The following is a 16,949-nucleotide window of genomic DNA, read 5'->3' as shown; positions in this document are numbered from 1 at the left end:
AATCAGTTAAAACTCAGGGGAGTTTTTAACTGACTGCAAAGTCCTAACATGGAAAGCAGCAAGCAAACACAGGGTTTTTTTAGTTTGTTTTGGAGGTTTTTTTCTAGTGATGACTCTGTTTGTGTGGGACCCTCGTAGGTCCACGGGGAAAATACAAGAGCCTTTGTTTGTGTCCAGTCCTACCCCTTCCTGTTCCTTAAAACCAGCACCAGTGTCTGAAAAATGAGGACTCTTAGCTGGTGCTCGCATAACTGCTGATGTCTGAAAGCCTTTGTGGTCATATCTTATGTTGAATACAGCTTTCTTAAGGGTGCAAGCCAAAGCTAGACAGTTTATAACAAACAAGGAAAGTGTGATTAATGGTCTTCCACGTGCCTAATTTTCCATGCAAAGAAAATACATGGATTTCTTCAATGTAGGAACTCGTTTAATTTAAAATGCAATTTATAAAGATATAATGACTACTGTTGAATGGTTTCAGGATGTGTGTATATTACGATGTGCTCCAAAAGCAGTTGGAGTTGGTTTGCTGTGAACAGTGGTGATGCTCTGGGGAAGGTAGTTTTGGCATGAAATGAACTGAATTCTGCTCCCTAGTGCACGCCTGAGTTTTATATAGAAATAAAGATGCATGTGCTACCCTCAAAGGTAATTTTTGCCTTCCTTTGAAGAGTTTCCATGCTTAACTGTCTCTTTCTGAGGCAATTAAACCCATCTCATAGACAGCAGCCTCCTTCCTCCAGCCCTGCATGACTCATGCTATCAAGGCTGCTCATCTCAGGTGCAGAATCTTGTGAAATGCGTTTCTGACTGTCTAAAAGTATGACATCCACTGATTTTGCCTTATCTGTTATGACAGTAGTATCTTCTCAAAATGCCAGCAAGTTGGTTAAGCAATACTTCCCAGCCCCACAGCCCCATCTTCCATAGATTAATCAAACTGTTTGTTTAGCAGGTTCTTTAATTACCTTCTTAAAATAGCTTCTCAGGGCTTCCTCATACCCAATACTGAATAAACCAATCTGCAGTTACGTGTTGGGTTTTTTTAAAAAGAAAAATTGATGTTTCACTCTTTTCTGCCTCCTCAGAACTCTATAAAAAAAATGTTATAGAAAATGTAATGCTTGCTTTGCCAGTTTCAGAGGTTGGTGATTATTGCTTGTGAAATATGTTGCTTTATTTACTTCTAAGCAGAGTTTTTGTATTTGTACACACATATATGTTTCTGTCATTGCTCTGTCTGCATTGCAGAATTCACCTTAACTAAGGCAAAATCTCAACTTTCTTTCTTTATATGTACACAAACTACATAGTGCATAACAGTTAATTCATCCTGATCCCCAGTGCAAGCCTCATACACTTTGTTTCAGCCATGCTTCTCTATTTCATGGCTCTGTTACCTCCTGAAAATGTACATAAGAAAAACCTTTAATGAAACAAAATCTCTTGGTTTTGTTGATATGTTATATGATAGGAATTCTGCAGAATATTGTAGAGCATAAGCCCTGTCCTGAAGTTCGTAATACAGTTTTCAGAAATTTGCTCACTGGTTTGTTATGAAGACAAGCCAATGAGTAACCGAGGAATGTTTTGCAGGTTATGCCTCCTTGTCCAGGATGCCTATGGCATGTTCAGTGAAGTGCAGCTGCAGTCCCTGAGTTCCACAGATGACATTGAACAGTACTGCAGGAGGTGGGAAGGAAAATTCTGCTGCTTAGCTGGAATGAAAATTTTACAGAGAACCACAAGAGGAAGGTGAGAACAATTGATGGGAGAACATATTGGTTGATGTGGCAGGCAGAGATGATCTTCCTTTTTATTTATTTCTGTGACCAACATTCTTTAAAACAACTGAACCTGCCTCTGTTCGATTAAATGTCCTCATTGCTACTTCTGGGGCATCCAGTTGTACTTGAGCCCACTGCACTCCAAAATAGCATAAATAAGCTACAAATAACGCACAAATACACCCTTAACAGAGAAAGGGCTTGCTGTATGCAATATTTCATAAAATATGAGTGTCTTCTTCCTCTTCAGTAGATTCAGAGACTTGAAAACATTAGTCCACCTCCGTTTAATTGCAGAACGTTTACTGCAATAAGTTTTTCTACAGTGCTGCCCAGTATGTGTTGAAGTTTCAAGCATAGGCTTTCTCTGACTATTAATTCTGTTAAGTCTATATGGCTTTAGAACCATAGTTTAAGTTTCTTAAAAAAAAAAAATCCTATTTTGAAATAAGAATGTCATCAGGTTTATAGAAAAATCCCCTCAGGTAAGTTACAAATTGACTTACAGTACCTCTCAGATTTTGCTTGTTCTGTGATTACTTTTACATTCTTTGAGTAAAACAAAATAACTTTAGTCAAGAGAAAAAATTAAATAGATCAAGTATCTTTCTAGGGAAAGTGATACAGTGTTCTCATGGGGACCTATATAAATATAGTTAGATTGGTTCAGTTCTCAACATAATTTATTCGTACAAGGCTCCGATCTAGATAAGCCTTTGCTATTAAGAATGGCTGTGATATTTCTGCTGACACTTTTTTTCCTGTTGAAAAATGCTGTTTCATCAAAACCAGAATGTTTCATGGAAACATTATCTATTTTGGAGACAACTTTGTTGGGAAGATTTTTTCAGGTCCAGAGGGAGTGAATATTCTCTCTCTCATTCTCATTTCATGAAAACTTTGAGAAAGTCTCATTTTTGTTTCATATTGGAACAAAAACAAATTTCAAAGCCTTGAAATGTTTAGCAAAATGGAATTGTTGTTTTCCAGCCAGCCCTATTCAGTATGCTTTTCTTTTTATGTACTTGCAGTGTTAATTTTCAGATCCTTTGGATTTCAAGCCTACTTGCATTTTTATGGACCTTTAATAACAAACACGTCTTCTTATTTAATTATTTTGTTGGCTTTTTTTCCGAGTTACATTTTTTCCAAACAAATTAAATAATGGCTTTGGAATTCTGGATACAAATGAAGTTTTACAACTGGCTGCTGGTGCTTCCAGTACTCTGCCTAGCTAATAAGAGACAGACTTTTTCTAATGTAAATTCTATTTCAAAGCAGCAGCAACTTACTTCTGGCTATTCTGAGGATGATTAGAAGACACACTGCTGAAAATGCTGGTGGCTCAGCTGGAGCTGTGCTGGTGGTAACCCTGCTAGGGAACATTAAAAGAAAATGGTTAGTGTAGCTTCGGGGACAGTGCAGTGGTTAAAACGTGATTTCATTGTACAAGATGGGTGGGTGGAGGAATTGTTCAGGGATTTATTTTTTTCTTAATTGTTTTAGCCTAAGTTCTGCTTTATAACTTTTTATTACTTTTAAGTGTTTGGGACACATTCTAGGTGTGATGGAAACCACAGCAAAGCCATAGCTGAAATGAATATGAGGGAGTACTTATTCACAGGGAGCATAATTAAGCTGTAGAATTCATTGCCACTGGATAAATGGATTTCCAGAGCCAGTGGTATATCCGAACACATGATGGGATGTGCCTGTGAGTGCCCAACCTTGGCTTGCAGCATATGAGTGAATAAGAACTATGTGGTCTGCCCTGCAAGAAAGACTGGTGCCTTTTTTTTTTTTTTTTTTTTTTGAGAACACCAATTACTTTTTGGAAGGAGATGACTTTTAAACTTTTTGTTTCCTGGAGTCTGACAGTGGCTTTTAAAATGGATAAAAGGGAATAAAATGTAGGAAATACGAGGGAAAAGTAATGACTTTTTTCCTTGTGCCTTTGAAGCACATGATCTGGAGAAAGCCAGGAATGGCTAATAAGATCCCATATGTGCATGTTGTCCCACAGTCACATGGATTGTAATCAGAGACAGAGTGCTTCCTCCATCCCTCCATGAGACAGAGGAGATTTGCTAATAGATACAAGAAGTTCTCAAGCATTTTGCATCAATGGACCACTGCTATTGTTCAGAAAATTTTCCAGGCCATCATCCATCCTCATCATCAAGTATCTAATGTTTAACATCATTCCAGTGAATGCAATTTGAAAATCACTGTTGTTAAGCTGAAGTTGCATTTCAAGGACTAAAAACCTATAAACCTGTAATAAAGAGTAGTTTACATTCAGGCAAAAACCTGGCTCTAAGCGTTACTTGATCTTTGGAATGGACCCATAATGAGATGTGCTGAAGACTAAACCCATTTCTTCTCCAGTAAGAAAACATTTGTGTTCCAAAAGAAAAGTGGGATAAGAACTTACACAACCACGTCTTGCCTTGATCAAGGTCAGCCCTGTGAAAAAATTGTAGTAATCTTTCTTTGAGAGAAACACTGTTAATGTTGAATATTGGTTTTGGATACTCATATTCAAACAAGTTTAAGAGTTTTGTACTAGGTTGTTTGAAGGTCTTTCACTGATTTAGGTGGTTTCCAGAAAAAGTCCCGTACCACACATAAAACATACTACCCCAAACCATCCCTTCAAGAAATCCTTCCCCTTGCAGTCCAGTAAAGGAAGTGATGTTTCCTTTTGCAACCCAGTTTCTGGCAATCCTGTAAGACAGACGGACATGCCTGAGTCATGGCAGAGTTGCCATGGCTTTTTCAGTGTCCAATTTCCAGCAGTTCTACCCTGTTCTTGAGGCTGTTGGAAAAGGTAGGAAACCGTATTGTAGCAGCTGAATTAATTTATGTGGTTTGGTATCTGTTTCCTGACACCTTTTCTCTTAACTCTCTCATTCATACTTGTCTCTTAGCCTTTCCTGCAACTACTCCCTGAACTGCATGCTTAGTATCAGCAAAAAAAAGAATAAAAAAGTTACAGTGGTTTGAAGGGGAAAAGACTGAAAAATGTTCATTGATTGGTGGTGCTGGCTCCTTAGAGGCATGTGTTCTTGCTCTTGTCCTCCCATTACCTCGTGTGTCACTCCTAAATTCAGCCCTTTCAGAAAGAGGAAGTGAAATTTTGATGGTGTGCAGCTAGAGGCAGGAATGTTGGTTATGAATCCATATGCAGTATAAATTATAACCCCCCCGAGCTTAATAGATCCCAGGCATGTTTCAGGTATGTCTGGTATAACCAGTAACTAAATGGATGCAATGAGGTGCAGGGACTGAGCACTCACTAAAATGCCTCAGGAGTAAATAACCTGTAAATTGTCATAGTTGCTGCTTCCTACCAGAAGTTAATTTCAATGAGCTGGGATATGTGTCTTTATTGACAAAAACTATTAATTTTATGTCTTTATCCCTGACTGGAGTTCCACACAGAATTATAATTTAGATTTTGACCATTTGTGTCTTTTCACCTGATTTTCCAAGCATTGAGTTGTTGTATAGCACATACCTACTTCTTCCTTTTAGGCTTTCTTGTATGTTAAAAATATGAAGAGTTTCAGCAGAATGGATAGATGACATCCATTTATAAAGGGAGGGAGGAGGAAGAACACAGGGTGGCAGTACAAATTTTGTCCCTAAAGTCAAAAAACACTTAATAAGCTTCAAAAAAAGAGGCAGTTATTGCATTGATAGTACTAAAATCCATGCTTAAGTTGAATAGGTTAAAACATTTAGAAGGGTACATCAACTCATAGGCTTTGGCATTTGAGCCAACATTTAATTCATAACAGGCTGTACTATCTGTTGGATTTTCCTCTAAAGTAAGTAGACTCTGAATAGAGTTAAACAACCAGTGTTAAGTTTTTCTGACAAATTTCTGCATTTTCAAATACAGTTGGTTTCTGTTGTTTGTCATTTTAAACTTTCAAATGTTAGACACTGAAATGTGAAATCTCCCTCTATGTCTATAGTGGTCACTATTGTGCCTGAGGGTTTTCATTCTTTTTTTTTTTCTTCTTCTTTTCTTTTTAATTAAGTTTCATGCTTTTCTGGCCTCTGTTTCTCTCCTTTTTTTCCCTCTACTCTTCACTGTGTACTTTCTCTTCGTTTTGCTTTGCCCTCAGAAGAGAGGACCACTGCTAACTGATACACAAGTGTTTCAACTGCTAGACATAGACAGGAAATGTAATAGTAAGGGCTCTCCACAGAGCAAGGAGGTCATAACTTCCTTCCTTTGGTTTTCCCTCCTCCAAAACGACTGCCATCTAGAAGAGCCACCCACGTCTCTGAGGTTTTGAGGTCCTGAAACACTTCAGTAATTGCTGTGGTTGAAAGCTGAGTTCCATATAAAGCATAATTTCAGTAATCATATTGAAGTTTTGAATATTTGCATTACTTTTTAATCAATTTCTATGACTGCTGATGTATCAGAAATTATCTTTTTTATCTCCTGAGCTTTCTATTCTTTAATAAGCATGGACTTCTACTTGTATCTTCAGTGCTTCTGTCATTAATCTGTTTAGTAACCAACATTGGAGAATAACACAGGCATATCCATGTTGAACCGAAAGTATTTTTATTTTATAAACTTCAGTGGTTTAATGTAGTACATGTAGCGTCTAATGCACTATAGAAAACTGAGTTATTAATGTAAATTATTTAACAAAATAATTTCATATATCTAAACAAAACTTTAGGGAGAAGAGATCAGCAGCCCTTCCTCCCTGTTTGTATTTTGACTGAGATACTCATTTACTAGGCTCAGATTTTTACTTTATGGCTTTGTTTCTTTTATTACTGAAGTCTGAGAAAATGTGGTGTTGCATAGTTTGTGCACTGCAAGATCTTAGTAGGTCAGTTAAAGGGAGAGGTAGCCTACAGTATGAGTTTTTTATTTGGATTGCTTGTCCCTTGAGAGTTGAAGCTTATGCAGTCTAGGTGATTATTTAGGAATTTCTTCTTAGTTTTCCACAGAGGGCTAGGAATTGCTTTATTTTTGAGTTCTTAATAATTGAGACTGACACTGCCAAAGAAAACTGTTTTGTTTTAAAATAAAATTGTAAGAAGTAGGAGAGGAGGAAGCAGAGAAGTGCCAAGTCTGGAGTCTTCAGAGCAAATCTGTGGAAGATGTTGGAAGAGAATCCTATCATCTTCCTGTTCCTTGCTGTAAACCTTACATAGTGTTTCTTCTTTTCCTATTTATGGACCCTCTTTTCCTTTAACTCTCTTTGACATTGCTGATATTTTCTCCCTGTTATAATTTTCCCCTGAGACTGTGTTATGATTATTGAAGTCAAAAAATACCGCAGCCTATAAGCTGTATGTTAAAAGTTGATTCAGATATGGCACACACAAAGTTCTTGGACCAGAACTGTAACTGAAACCTCATGTACTTAACAGAAATAAACAAAATCTCCTTATTAAGTTATGAAGGAAGTTGTCAATTCAGAGTCAGTGAAATACAGTTTTGAAAAATTAAAATTTGGACTTGTTTGATTTTTGTAGTACATCTTGCGGTATAAATGAATGGAATTTCCACAGGATCAGAGAGGTGCTGATAGCCTAAGTACTCGTTTGTCAGTTTACTGGATGTCTAAATATAGTTACAATGGCTTTGCTCTTTATTTGTATGTTTTTACCAAAAATCATTGAGCAAATAGGAGTATGAATGTATGCACATACCAGTCTATGCCATTTGACTGCAGTGAAGGGCAAAACAAGCCAGGAAGGTTACAAGCTGAAGGTGACTTCTGTCTCCTATTGAGCTGTGAGACTGAGAAGAAAGGTGGTTAGGTGAGCAAACTAAAGCAACTTCTCTGCAGAGCAGCACAGTCATCACATATGGTGAGAATCCCAGTGAGGGAAAAGTAAATGCTATTTTATTAGTATCACTCCTATCTTGTAGTGATTTTGCTGTGGAGTAGTTTAATGTGATTTGTTAAATAGGGCAGGATTACTTTCTGCAAGTATCGCACATCTATTCTGCATATTCTCAGTGATGTTTTGAACCTGTTGAACAGTATTAAATCTTTAAAATTGTCTTACTGCTGTCAGAGCAGTCAGTTTGCATTTGTGGATACAGAGAAAAGATGTGATGAAGTTTAGCAAGGAAAGTTTAAGTTGAGAGAGATGCTTTTTGAAGACATTGGATAATAAAAATAATTAAAGACACTACACATTTTTTTTTGCATATTGTATGTATATAGGCACACGCATATATAAAAGTCCCATTATATATAAGCAAAGCTTGAAGATGTGGGTTTACAGAAGAGAGGCATACCTGCCTGTCCCAAGTCCATATTTCTTTGGAAATCTATGCTGTAACACTGCACTGGAGTTGTGGAGTTACTGGTGATCTTATTGTCTTGGTGTTAAACAATAGACATATTATGATGAGACAAAATTTTTTTTACCAAACATAGGTTCAAATCTGGCATGGAAAGTTGAGAGATGAGTCATTTAGAATCTGATAGATTATTTTTTTCCTTCTCCTGATACAGATTCTTTTTTTTTGTTGTTTTTTTCAAAGAAAAGTTATAGAGTACTACAACAGAGCTCTAGTTTCTGAAGTAAAAAAAAAAAAAGTTATTCTAAATACTTTATATGTTCTTTTTTCTTTTTGATCTTTGAGCCTGTTTCTTCTCACTTCTCACTCTGCTTTTCCTTTCTTAGAAGTCTGTCCTTCTGTTATTAAAATGATTTTTTTTTTAAAGACAGTAACTAGTAATTACACTCACAGAGCAAAATTTTAACATTTTTTTTTTGTCTTCTGTCGCCAGGGAGGCTCTTTGTGCACATGGGAGCTAACCATGTCCCTTCACTGTAGCACAGAGCCAGCTGTTCATCTCTTTTCCTGACTCTATAGCTGCAGAAGGATACACATATTGGATAAAATACACCCATTGTTCAAGTCAGATTGAAATGGGGTTTGAGTGTTGCTTGGCAATAAAAGAGAATTAATTTTTATTCTTTCTATGAGGATAGTGATTTTCTACAGAAGAGGACACAATGCCTTTGTTATTTCTTCACTGTCAGTGCCCCCACTAATTTCCCCCTCTGCTAAGTCCAAGTGCATAAGTGTAAAGAGAGAGTTACCTTTCTTGGAGGCATATTAGTGGGTGGAGCAAGAGGGGAGCTCCTCACCAGGGACACCAACTGATGGAGTGACAGCTCCAGGAGAGAACATCCCAGCTGGTACACAAGGATCCCAGCAGGATGTGATTTGGAACTTACAAATCCTTTGGTTGGCAAATGTCTCTGCCCTTGGCCTGACTGGTGTCAAAGAAATAACGGGGCCAAGATGTTCAGGAGACATTCCTCACACAGCATTGACCCTCTGCCTGCTTGCAAACAAATTCTGTCATTTACTAATAATTAAGTGCTCCTAGTTCAAGCAGTAGATGGCCTTCTCCGAAAGGACACAAGGAGTAGGAGAAAATGTATCATATATCTTAGATATTCTGGCAAAGGATAACAGTTGGAAGAGAGCTAAAGAAGAAAGGAAAACTTCACTTAAAAATACAGATGAGACATTAGTGTAAGGTCTGTATGGAGACATGAACAAGCAACAACATAGCTTAGTTGCTCTGTACACGCACAGAGTTTGTGGTATGTTCATATCTGTGCTCTGCCCTTGTGCTGCAGGTTATGTGAGGAAGGCCACTTACATGAGCTGTACAGAAGGTTGTGCTCTCTTTTTGTAACTCCCCTCTTTCATCTCCCAGTTAGCAAGATGAGTTAGTTTCTGTGGGCATTGACCCTTCTTGTGTCTGCAGAGGGGACATGCTTCTGTACAATACAAACCAGAAAATCTTGCCCAGGTCAAGGATTCAAGAAGTAGTCAGTTTGCTGTAAAATCTCTTTAATACCTAAGAAATGTTGCTTTGTGTGTTTTAATGGTCTCACTGTTAAAATCAAAACACAAACCAAAAAAACCCCACCACAGTCTTTGAGCTCAGCATTCTCCTTTTACAGCCTTGGGGTTGATGCTGTGTAAGTCAGGAAGTTCATTTCTCTAAAAGGGGATATTTTGGTGTTTCTGGTCTGTTCATTAGTGGGGAGAATGCAACTACAGGTAGCAACATCATCTTTTCACTCTGCCAGTTTGCTACTGAATTGTGAACCACAAGTTTTATTCCACAAGATCTACTTTGAGAGTTGCATCCATAAAATTTCTTGCAGTGCTGGTCCAAAGGCATCACTATTAACACTGAATCACAGACAATACATGGCACTTCATGAAAAAAATGTGGTAAGAAGTTCAGCGTCTGTAGACACCCAAAATCTAAGCATTTCAGGATCTGGAGAAGGACTAGGGAAATGCAGAAATAAGTAAGCTTAAGCAGAAGTGAGCTAAAAGCAGAACTTTAAAATGAAAGTTTCCATGACCCCTTGAAGAGAAGCAGCATAATGCAACATGCTTCAGGCCTGTACCAGAGTATGTGGTTTCCTTCTAAACAGTTGGGTTTAGAAGATAATACTACTTCTAGCAAATTTTGGACTTGATTTGTTAAAGCTGCTGCAGAAATACTGGGGGTTTTTTAATTGGAGGAACAGACAACTTGTTCATAGGGTCAGTGTGGGGTTAAAATCCAGATCTCAGTGCTTTAACTGCACAGAACAGAGGACTGGGACAAGATAACTCAGAGCTTTAACTCAGAAATGCATGCCTGTTCAAGTTGGTTATCTGTAGCTATTTCCCCTCCCTCAGTTGTTTTCCTGGCCTCTCCCTCGGATGTTCCTGCCCTGTCCAGCAAGGATGCTCCATCAACTCACAAGGCAGCCACTGAACTGCTGCAGAGTACAGCTTTGTTTGCTAAAGAGTCTGCTACATCTTACCTTGATATGCTAGGCTGTTAATTTAGTGTTTGTTTTTAAATCAGAAGTGTGAAACTTGCAAAATAAATAAACAAGTACAAATCATAACTAAATGAGCAACTGTGTAGGAAGGAGATCATCCTCTGCACATGTACTGAAGATAACAAAATCTTGCCTGTTTCTATATATCTGATAATTACTGACTTTCCTGACAGGAGTTACAAACAGCTGTTGGCAACAAATAACAAGAAATGAAAAATTTTGAAACAACCCTTTTTTTTTTAATAGTTAAAGGTATTTTTTAAAAGAAGTTATACTGGTGTCTGTGTCCTTCCCAAGCTACCATTTACCCCAGTTCCCCTGAATTTTATCATGTAGCAAGTTGTTTGTGACAAAGGATTAAATATGACTTTTTTGTCAGTGGATGTGATACATCCCTTCCCTCCCTCTCCACCCTGCAGCAGAAATGATGGAGATTTAATTAGACCAAATCAAAACCAGCTTCCAGAAAACAAATATGATTTTAAATTGTTTTCATAATCGTGCAATGGTTTAAATTACATTTCCTAATGAATCTTTTTAATATAATGTGTAACACTGGAAAATATTTTAAACCTGATTTTACTGGTCTCTTTGAAGGGCATTAGGACTTTTTAGTCTGATAGACAGTCTGTGGCCTCCAGTAGTGCCTGTAAAAGTTCCCGGACAAAGTCAAGACGCTGAAATGGTAAGTTTTGTTATTATGGGTATGAATTTTTTCACCCACAACTAGTATTTTTGTTGGTGGTATAATCATGTTTACTTTGGGAATCAAGATTCTTTCCCTGTGTTTACCTCCCAAGTTTTGTTTTGCTGATTCTGACAACCTCACAGGCCAACCTGAAGCCCTCTGGATCAGCAGCATCTTTCCAAAATGATGCAACTAACCCCTTATTAATCCTCTACAGCTAGAATGGTAAGATGTCCAGACAAGTTCTTCCTCTCTTCTCCTTGCAGGAGAAAAGAGATAGTAGATAGCATGGAGCCAGCTGAGAAATACAGGGATGCTAACTCGTGCTTTACAAGGACTTTTTAGTCTTAGGTTTGAAATCACTTTTCCGAAGATTAACTTCTGTGAAGACTGACTGCTGGAAGCAGGTCTTGTTCTAGTTAGGATGACTTAACTGATACTTATTTCATGTGAGGTCAGTAGAAGGATGAAAACAAAAGTAATTGCTAAAATAATCAATGTTTCTCTGATTTTACGGGGTGGGGAGGTATAAAAATGGATTTAAAGTGTGTTACTATGTATTTGCAAAGCTCAATTAACATCTCTAATTTTCCTTTAATTAGCTTTTGTCTTTGAAAAGGAATTCTGTCATATCAAGTGTCATTTTGGTAATATGAGATCATTTGAGAAGCTTCTGGGTAGCCAAGCGCGTGTTCGTCTTGAATAGGCTGTTCTTTGGGGAAGAAGTTTGTGGTATTAAAAATTTGGTTTAGACCATAGGGGAGTCAAGTGGGATGCAGATTCTAGAAAAAAATAAATAAAGGAGAAAGCTGGAAATAAACAAGTTTCAAAACCAGGGAGCATTAAAGATAGATACTACTGGTTATTTCTAAAGTCTGAGAATCTTTTATCTCCAGTGTAGAGTGTTCTTTACACTGCCCAGAGGGTTATACTGAAGAATAAAAAATTCAGACCTTAGTTATATATATAAAATCAAGACTGAAACTGAGTGAAATAGCTGTACTCTCCTTAACTCTCACTTTCATCTAGATGTTTTAAAAGTCTCAGAGAAACAAATGGTCTTCTACATTAAAATAGTGTGGGCAACAGAATTGGGAATACCCACGGACGGAGCAAAGCTCTTAAATGTTGTTTAAGGTTGTTGACTCTCATTCTTTTTATTTTATTAGCAATCTAAAAATGGAGGAAACTTTGCATAACCATGTAATTTACGCTTCTGTCGTGGGTTTGAAATGGTAATTCATTCCACGAAGAATCATAACTAGCATTCTGATGCTGCATGTTTTTGGCTGAGTGGATGTCTTTCACCTGAGACACATTTTTCTTGATACAAACATTATAGCTTTATGCACAGTTTTATGGAAGCAGTTTTATATACAGGTACATAAATAATATCGCCAGCATGATGATAATGTTATTGGGAAGAGATCTATGGAACTGATTTCTTTTGAGCCATATATACATTCAAATGCCTTCTTTAGTGCTGTCAGAGGCAAACAGAGTTTGGGTATCAGCTTTTTTGCTTTTTTCATTATACAGATTCTTTTTAATGGGTGGGCAGCTGTCTTAAGTAGATTCATATTTCTTCTATTAAATTAGATGCTTTATTAACAACAAATATTGCTGAAAGAGTATTTTGCCATAAAAATGATCTTCTAACATTGTCTTTTCTGACAAGTCTTTCTGGTTTGAGACCTCTTTAAGTGGTGGTTGATAAAGTTGTTACGTCATGGTACTTTTTAAGGGAGAAAGAAAAATCTGGCATAACACAAAGAGAGCAGTTCTTGCAGCTCTTGCATTCCTGTTCTTCATTATCTCCTTGTGCTGTCCTGGATTTAATTTGGCGGCTTTAAAAGCTCGGCAGCTGTTTACTATCACAAAAACCCACCCACATGCAAAAGTCCCCAAATCTCAGAAAAGTTATGGACATTAAAAAAAAAAATAAAAAAAAATCAAGGCACTCCTGCCACATAATAAAAAAAGGCAAAACAACAAAAAACACCTTGAAAGGGTCACTGTGTTTGCCAAGTGTGCCAAATCATGAGTTGTTTTTGTGATGAGGATCAACGTCAGATTATGGAAAGAATGATGCACACAAGCTGATTTCACTTATAACTTGTGAATGTTTGTTTGTTAACTCAGCTTCTACACCAGAGTCCTTGTTATTAACCATATAATTTTGTTTCCACATCTCTCTTAAAATATAAGTTGTTGTGTTCGTTTTGCCTATTATTGAAAAACTCAACTGGCCAAATTAAAGTGCCTGTTTTAAGGTCACTTTTCTTTTCTTTACTTTTTAATAGATGACAACTAATCTTCCTCCTCCCAGCTTCTGTTATATTCTTACTGTTCAGTCTGGTGAAGTACATGTGGAAGTGGATGAGGAAGAACAGATTTCTAATTTGTACCAGCCACCAGCTGTTCATGGTCTAAAGGAAATTCTTCGGGTAATCTGCTTTACAAATCAGATAACAAGTACTTTTTACCACTGGATTTCTGGTATCATGTTTGTCTCATTCTCTATTTTTGTACTGTTTTCAGATCGATGGTTCTAACAAGCGTTGTAGCTTTGGGGCGCAAGTGCTCTATCTAAGGCTGCAGGTAATCTTTTCACTTAAGTAATGAATTCAACATAAAATCAGCATGTTGTTTATGTGAAGAAGCCATCATTCATCTTGTTGAGGAGGAAACCCAAAGCCTTCTGGAATTAAGTTCAAGAGTTGTATGGGCAGAATTATCACCACTTCTAAAATGCTTGTGAATATGGGAAATGAATTGCATCTCCAGTGTCAGTGCTGCTCAGTTGAGAAAGTGAATTACTCCTGAATAAATTGCTATCTTACCAGAGATAATCTCGCACCCTGGAAAGGGAGCTTGCAGCTGAAACTCCATTTATAGCTAAATGCTGTCCTTAAGTACACAGCAATTCTTGCTATGCATTGCTCCCAGTCAGTTGAATGTTGGGGCATAGAATGGAACAGATGATAGTTATATAAAAATACAGTTTTGTTCTTTTCATGCAAGTGTGTGGATGATTTTCATTGACTTCCAATGAAGCCCCTCAGGCAAATTTGGTTTTTATGGTCCAGTAAGTAGTAAAAGGGAGGAAGTCTTAGGTAAATACATCTGCCATCCATACTGTGCCGGAAAGCTTACAATTATGTTTTATTTGTTTCTGAATGATGCTACAATTTTCTTTCAAAATGTTGCTAACTCCCTTAGTAGTTAAAGGAATTTCTTGTTGCTGATTTATTTATTTTTTCCTGGCGACTGGATCCTTAGTACAGCCAGCACTGAATTCTGGTGGAGAATAATTTGCAATTGTCCATCAGCTCCACAAGAAACAAAGTGTGAATCAAAGCATATGAACCAAAGACAAAGAAATTCCAGAACGGCCAGCAAAATAGCTGGAGATGCTTCCCACCAGTGTGAGACATAAATTTAATTTAGGTCTTGCCCTTTTGCTTCAGAAGCCAATGAGTTATGATTTAATTTTTAGGCAGGGAGTACTTTTAACTCCAAAGACGAGGGGTATCATGTTTTCTGCATGCTGAGCGAGAATGTAACAGAGCATTTGCAAACTTGAAATTAGTGCTAGCTTGATGGGATCTTTAGGGTTCTAACAGAAAGACAGATACATGTGTTAACTTCTTTTTCCAAGAAACCTGTTCTAGTGCAAAATAAAATAAAATTGCAGACTTGCAGACTAGAGGCATCCTAGCCAAACATTTTTGTATTCAGGAATGTCTACATCTGAGATGCTAATGTGGGTCATCAGTATTCTTCTGTAAAAACTCTTCATCACTGAATTACAGTTGAAGCATGCAGGAACAGATGTGATTTTGAAGAATGGAATATTGACTAACAGAAAAAGTAGTCTATGATTTTTTTTTTCTACTCAGAACTGTTTTTTTAATGACTATTCACTTACCAAACTGTAAGCACTAAATTTTCATAAGTGAAATTATTGTTTTGAAAGTAATGGTGGAAAAGCAATAGAAGATATTCTTCTTATGTTTAACTTTCTGGATAACTGCTCTAGGAATGTACAGGTAGTGTATTACTTGCCTAATCCTCCCAGAAGAGGAACCACGAACATCAGCTCGTTTCCTGCAGTTGCCTTTGCCAAAAGGACATACCTTTGACATGCAAAATCACCAAGTTGTAATAAGTGAGGAAGAGACTATGATTTAGAGGGGATTATGATTTAGAAGGGACTATGCAGTTTATTGTGCACATTTATAATTAATAAATAATCTGCTATGTGAACTAATTCAGATGTATTTTAAAAAACTTGTATTTAGTCTCTGTAGCTACAGTATTAACTACTTAAATTAATACTACTTAATTTGTGTGAAGTGGGAATGGAAATATGCTTTTATTATTACTCAGAATCCGTACTTTGGTTCAGAAGGAATATGAGGAAATATATTCCATCTGTGGTTAAGGAGCTGTCCTTCCTTATAACTCAATCCTGCTGCTATTTGTCTGTTGTGTCCTCTCTGTTCAGAACAAATTGTCACACATAGCAAGATGATGATTTTATACTAACTTGTGATTTTTGCTGTTATTATTATTTACTTTTTGAATGATTCTTCTGAAGCACAGCTTTTAATGTGTTATTAATTCTCAAGAGACAGATGTAAAAATCCTTTCTTTGAAGCTGTCCTAATGCTATCTACACTGAGAAGGTACCCAAATGTATGTAGTTAGTAGGCAAAGAAACAGCATCAATGCACTAGGCAGCAAATATTTCATTAAGGCATATATGTTTTAAGTATGAATTTTTGATCAGCAGACTAATTAAAAAGAGCAACAAAAACATTTCAAATTAAGGAAGTAATTTAATCTTACTTAAATACTTTAAAATATAGTATTATTTAAAAATATTAGAATCTGAAAATGTACAAGTTGCTTGCATTGGTAAATGCAAAATATGCTTTGTCATTAAATTAATTTTTCTAAAGCTTGGGAAAATTCACATACACACATATATATTATAAGCTGTGTTAAAAAAACCAACCAAACAACAAAATAAAAACATGAATCATCAAATTGTAACCCAACTGATTTTGTTAGAGATCCAGGAATAAGCACTGATGTGTATGTAATGTCTGTCTTGTTCATTATCCCAGTGTGAAAAATTTAAAAAACACTCCTGATTGTGTGTGTTGATTATTTTCAGATACAAAGGCTGAGCTGAAATGTAGGGAGTTTTGTTTATGACATCATTAGTTGTGATGTATCTTAATCATATCATGATATTTTTATACCTGTCTTGGGTAGAAAACTTACATTGCCTTTGCAGATTCCTACATCTCTTACTTATGAGTTATCTACTTCCTTAACTTCATGCATCACTGAAATATTTAAAGATATTCATTCAACTGAAAGAAAAAGCTCCAACTTTGTAACTTGCAGTAGCCATTAGCCAAGGACTGGACAATAGCTATTAACCAAGGACTGGAATTCCTGGGAATTATATTCCTAATATAATAGTAATATTAGTAGAAGTAATAGTCTTTCCTTCTTTTTTTTGAGGCAAAAATTATGTAAGCCTTAATAAAACCATCCAGTTAACTTTATATATATATATCTCTCAT

The 16,949-nt window shown here is 36.6% G+C and overlaps 1 protein-coding gene across 4 annotated transcripts in view; it reads left to right on the top strand.

Annotated features, from left to right (window-relative positions):
• The window catches only part of SPIDR (scaffold protein involved in DNA repair), a 198,681-nt gene that overhangs the window by 169,127 nt on the left and 12,605 nt on the right, over positions 1-16,949 (top strand). For 3 of the 4 annotated variants that reach the window (XM_050312514.1, XM_050312522.1, XM_050312535.1), the window contains exons 11-14: positions 1,597-1,755; positions 11,256-11,343; positions 13,650-13,793; positions 13,888-13,947. In XM_050312514.1, the coding sequence (XP_050168471.1) occupies positions 1,597-1,755; positions 11,256-11,343; positions 13,650-13,793; positions 13,888-13,947 (451 nt within the window). The remainder of the gene's footprint in view (positions 1-1,596; positions 1,756-11,255; positions 11,344-13,649; positions 13,794-13,887; positions 13,948-16,949) is intronic. The other variant, XM_050312525.1, reaches the window with a different exon arrangement.

The sequence above is a fragment of the Myiozetetes cayanensis genome, unplaced genomic scaffold, assembly GCF_022539395.1.
Source record: "Myiozetetes cayanensis isolate MyiCay16 unplaced genomic scaffold, myiCay2020 scf1, whole genome shotgun sequence".
NCBI classification, from domain to species: domain Eukaryota; kingdom Metazoa; phylum Chordata; class Aves; order Passeriformes; family Tyrannidae; genus Myiozetetes; species Myiozetetes cayanensis.
This window is presented reverse-complemented; position numbering and strand designations above follow the sequence as displayed.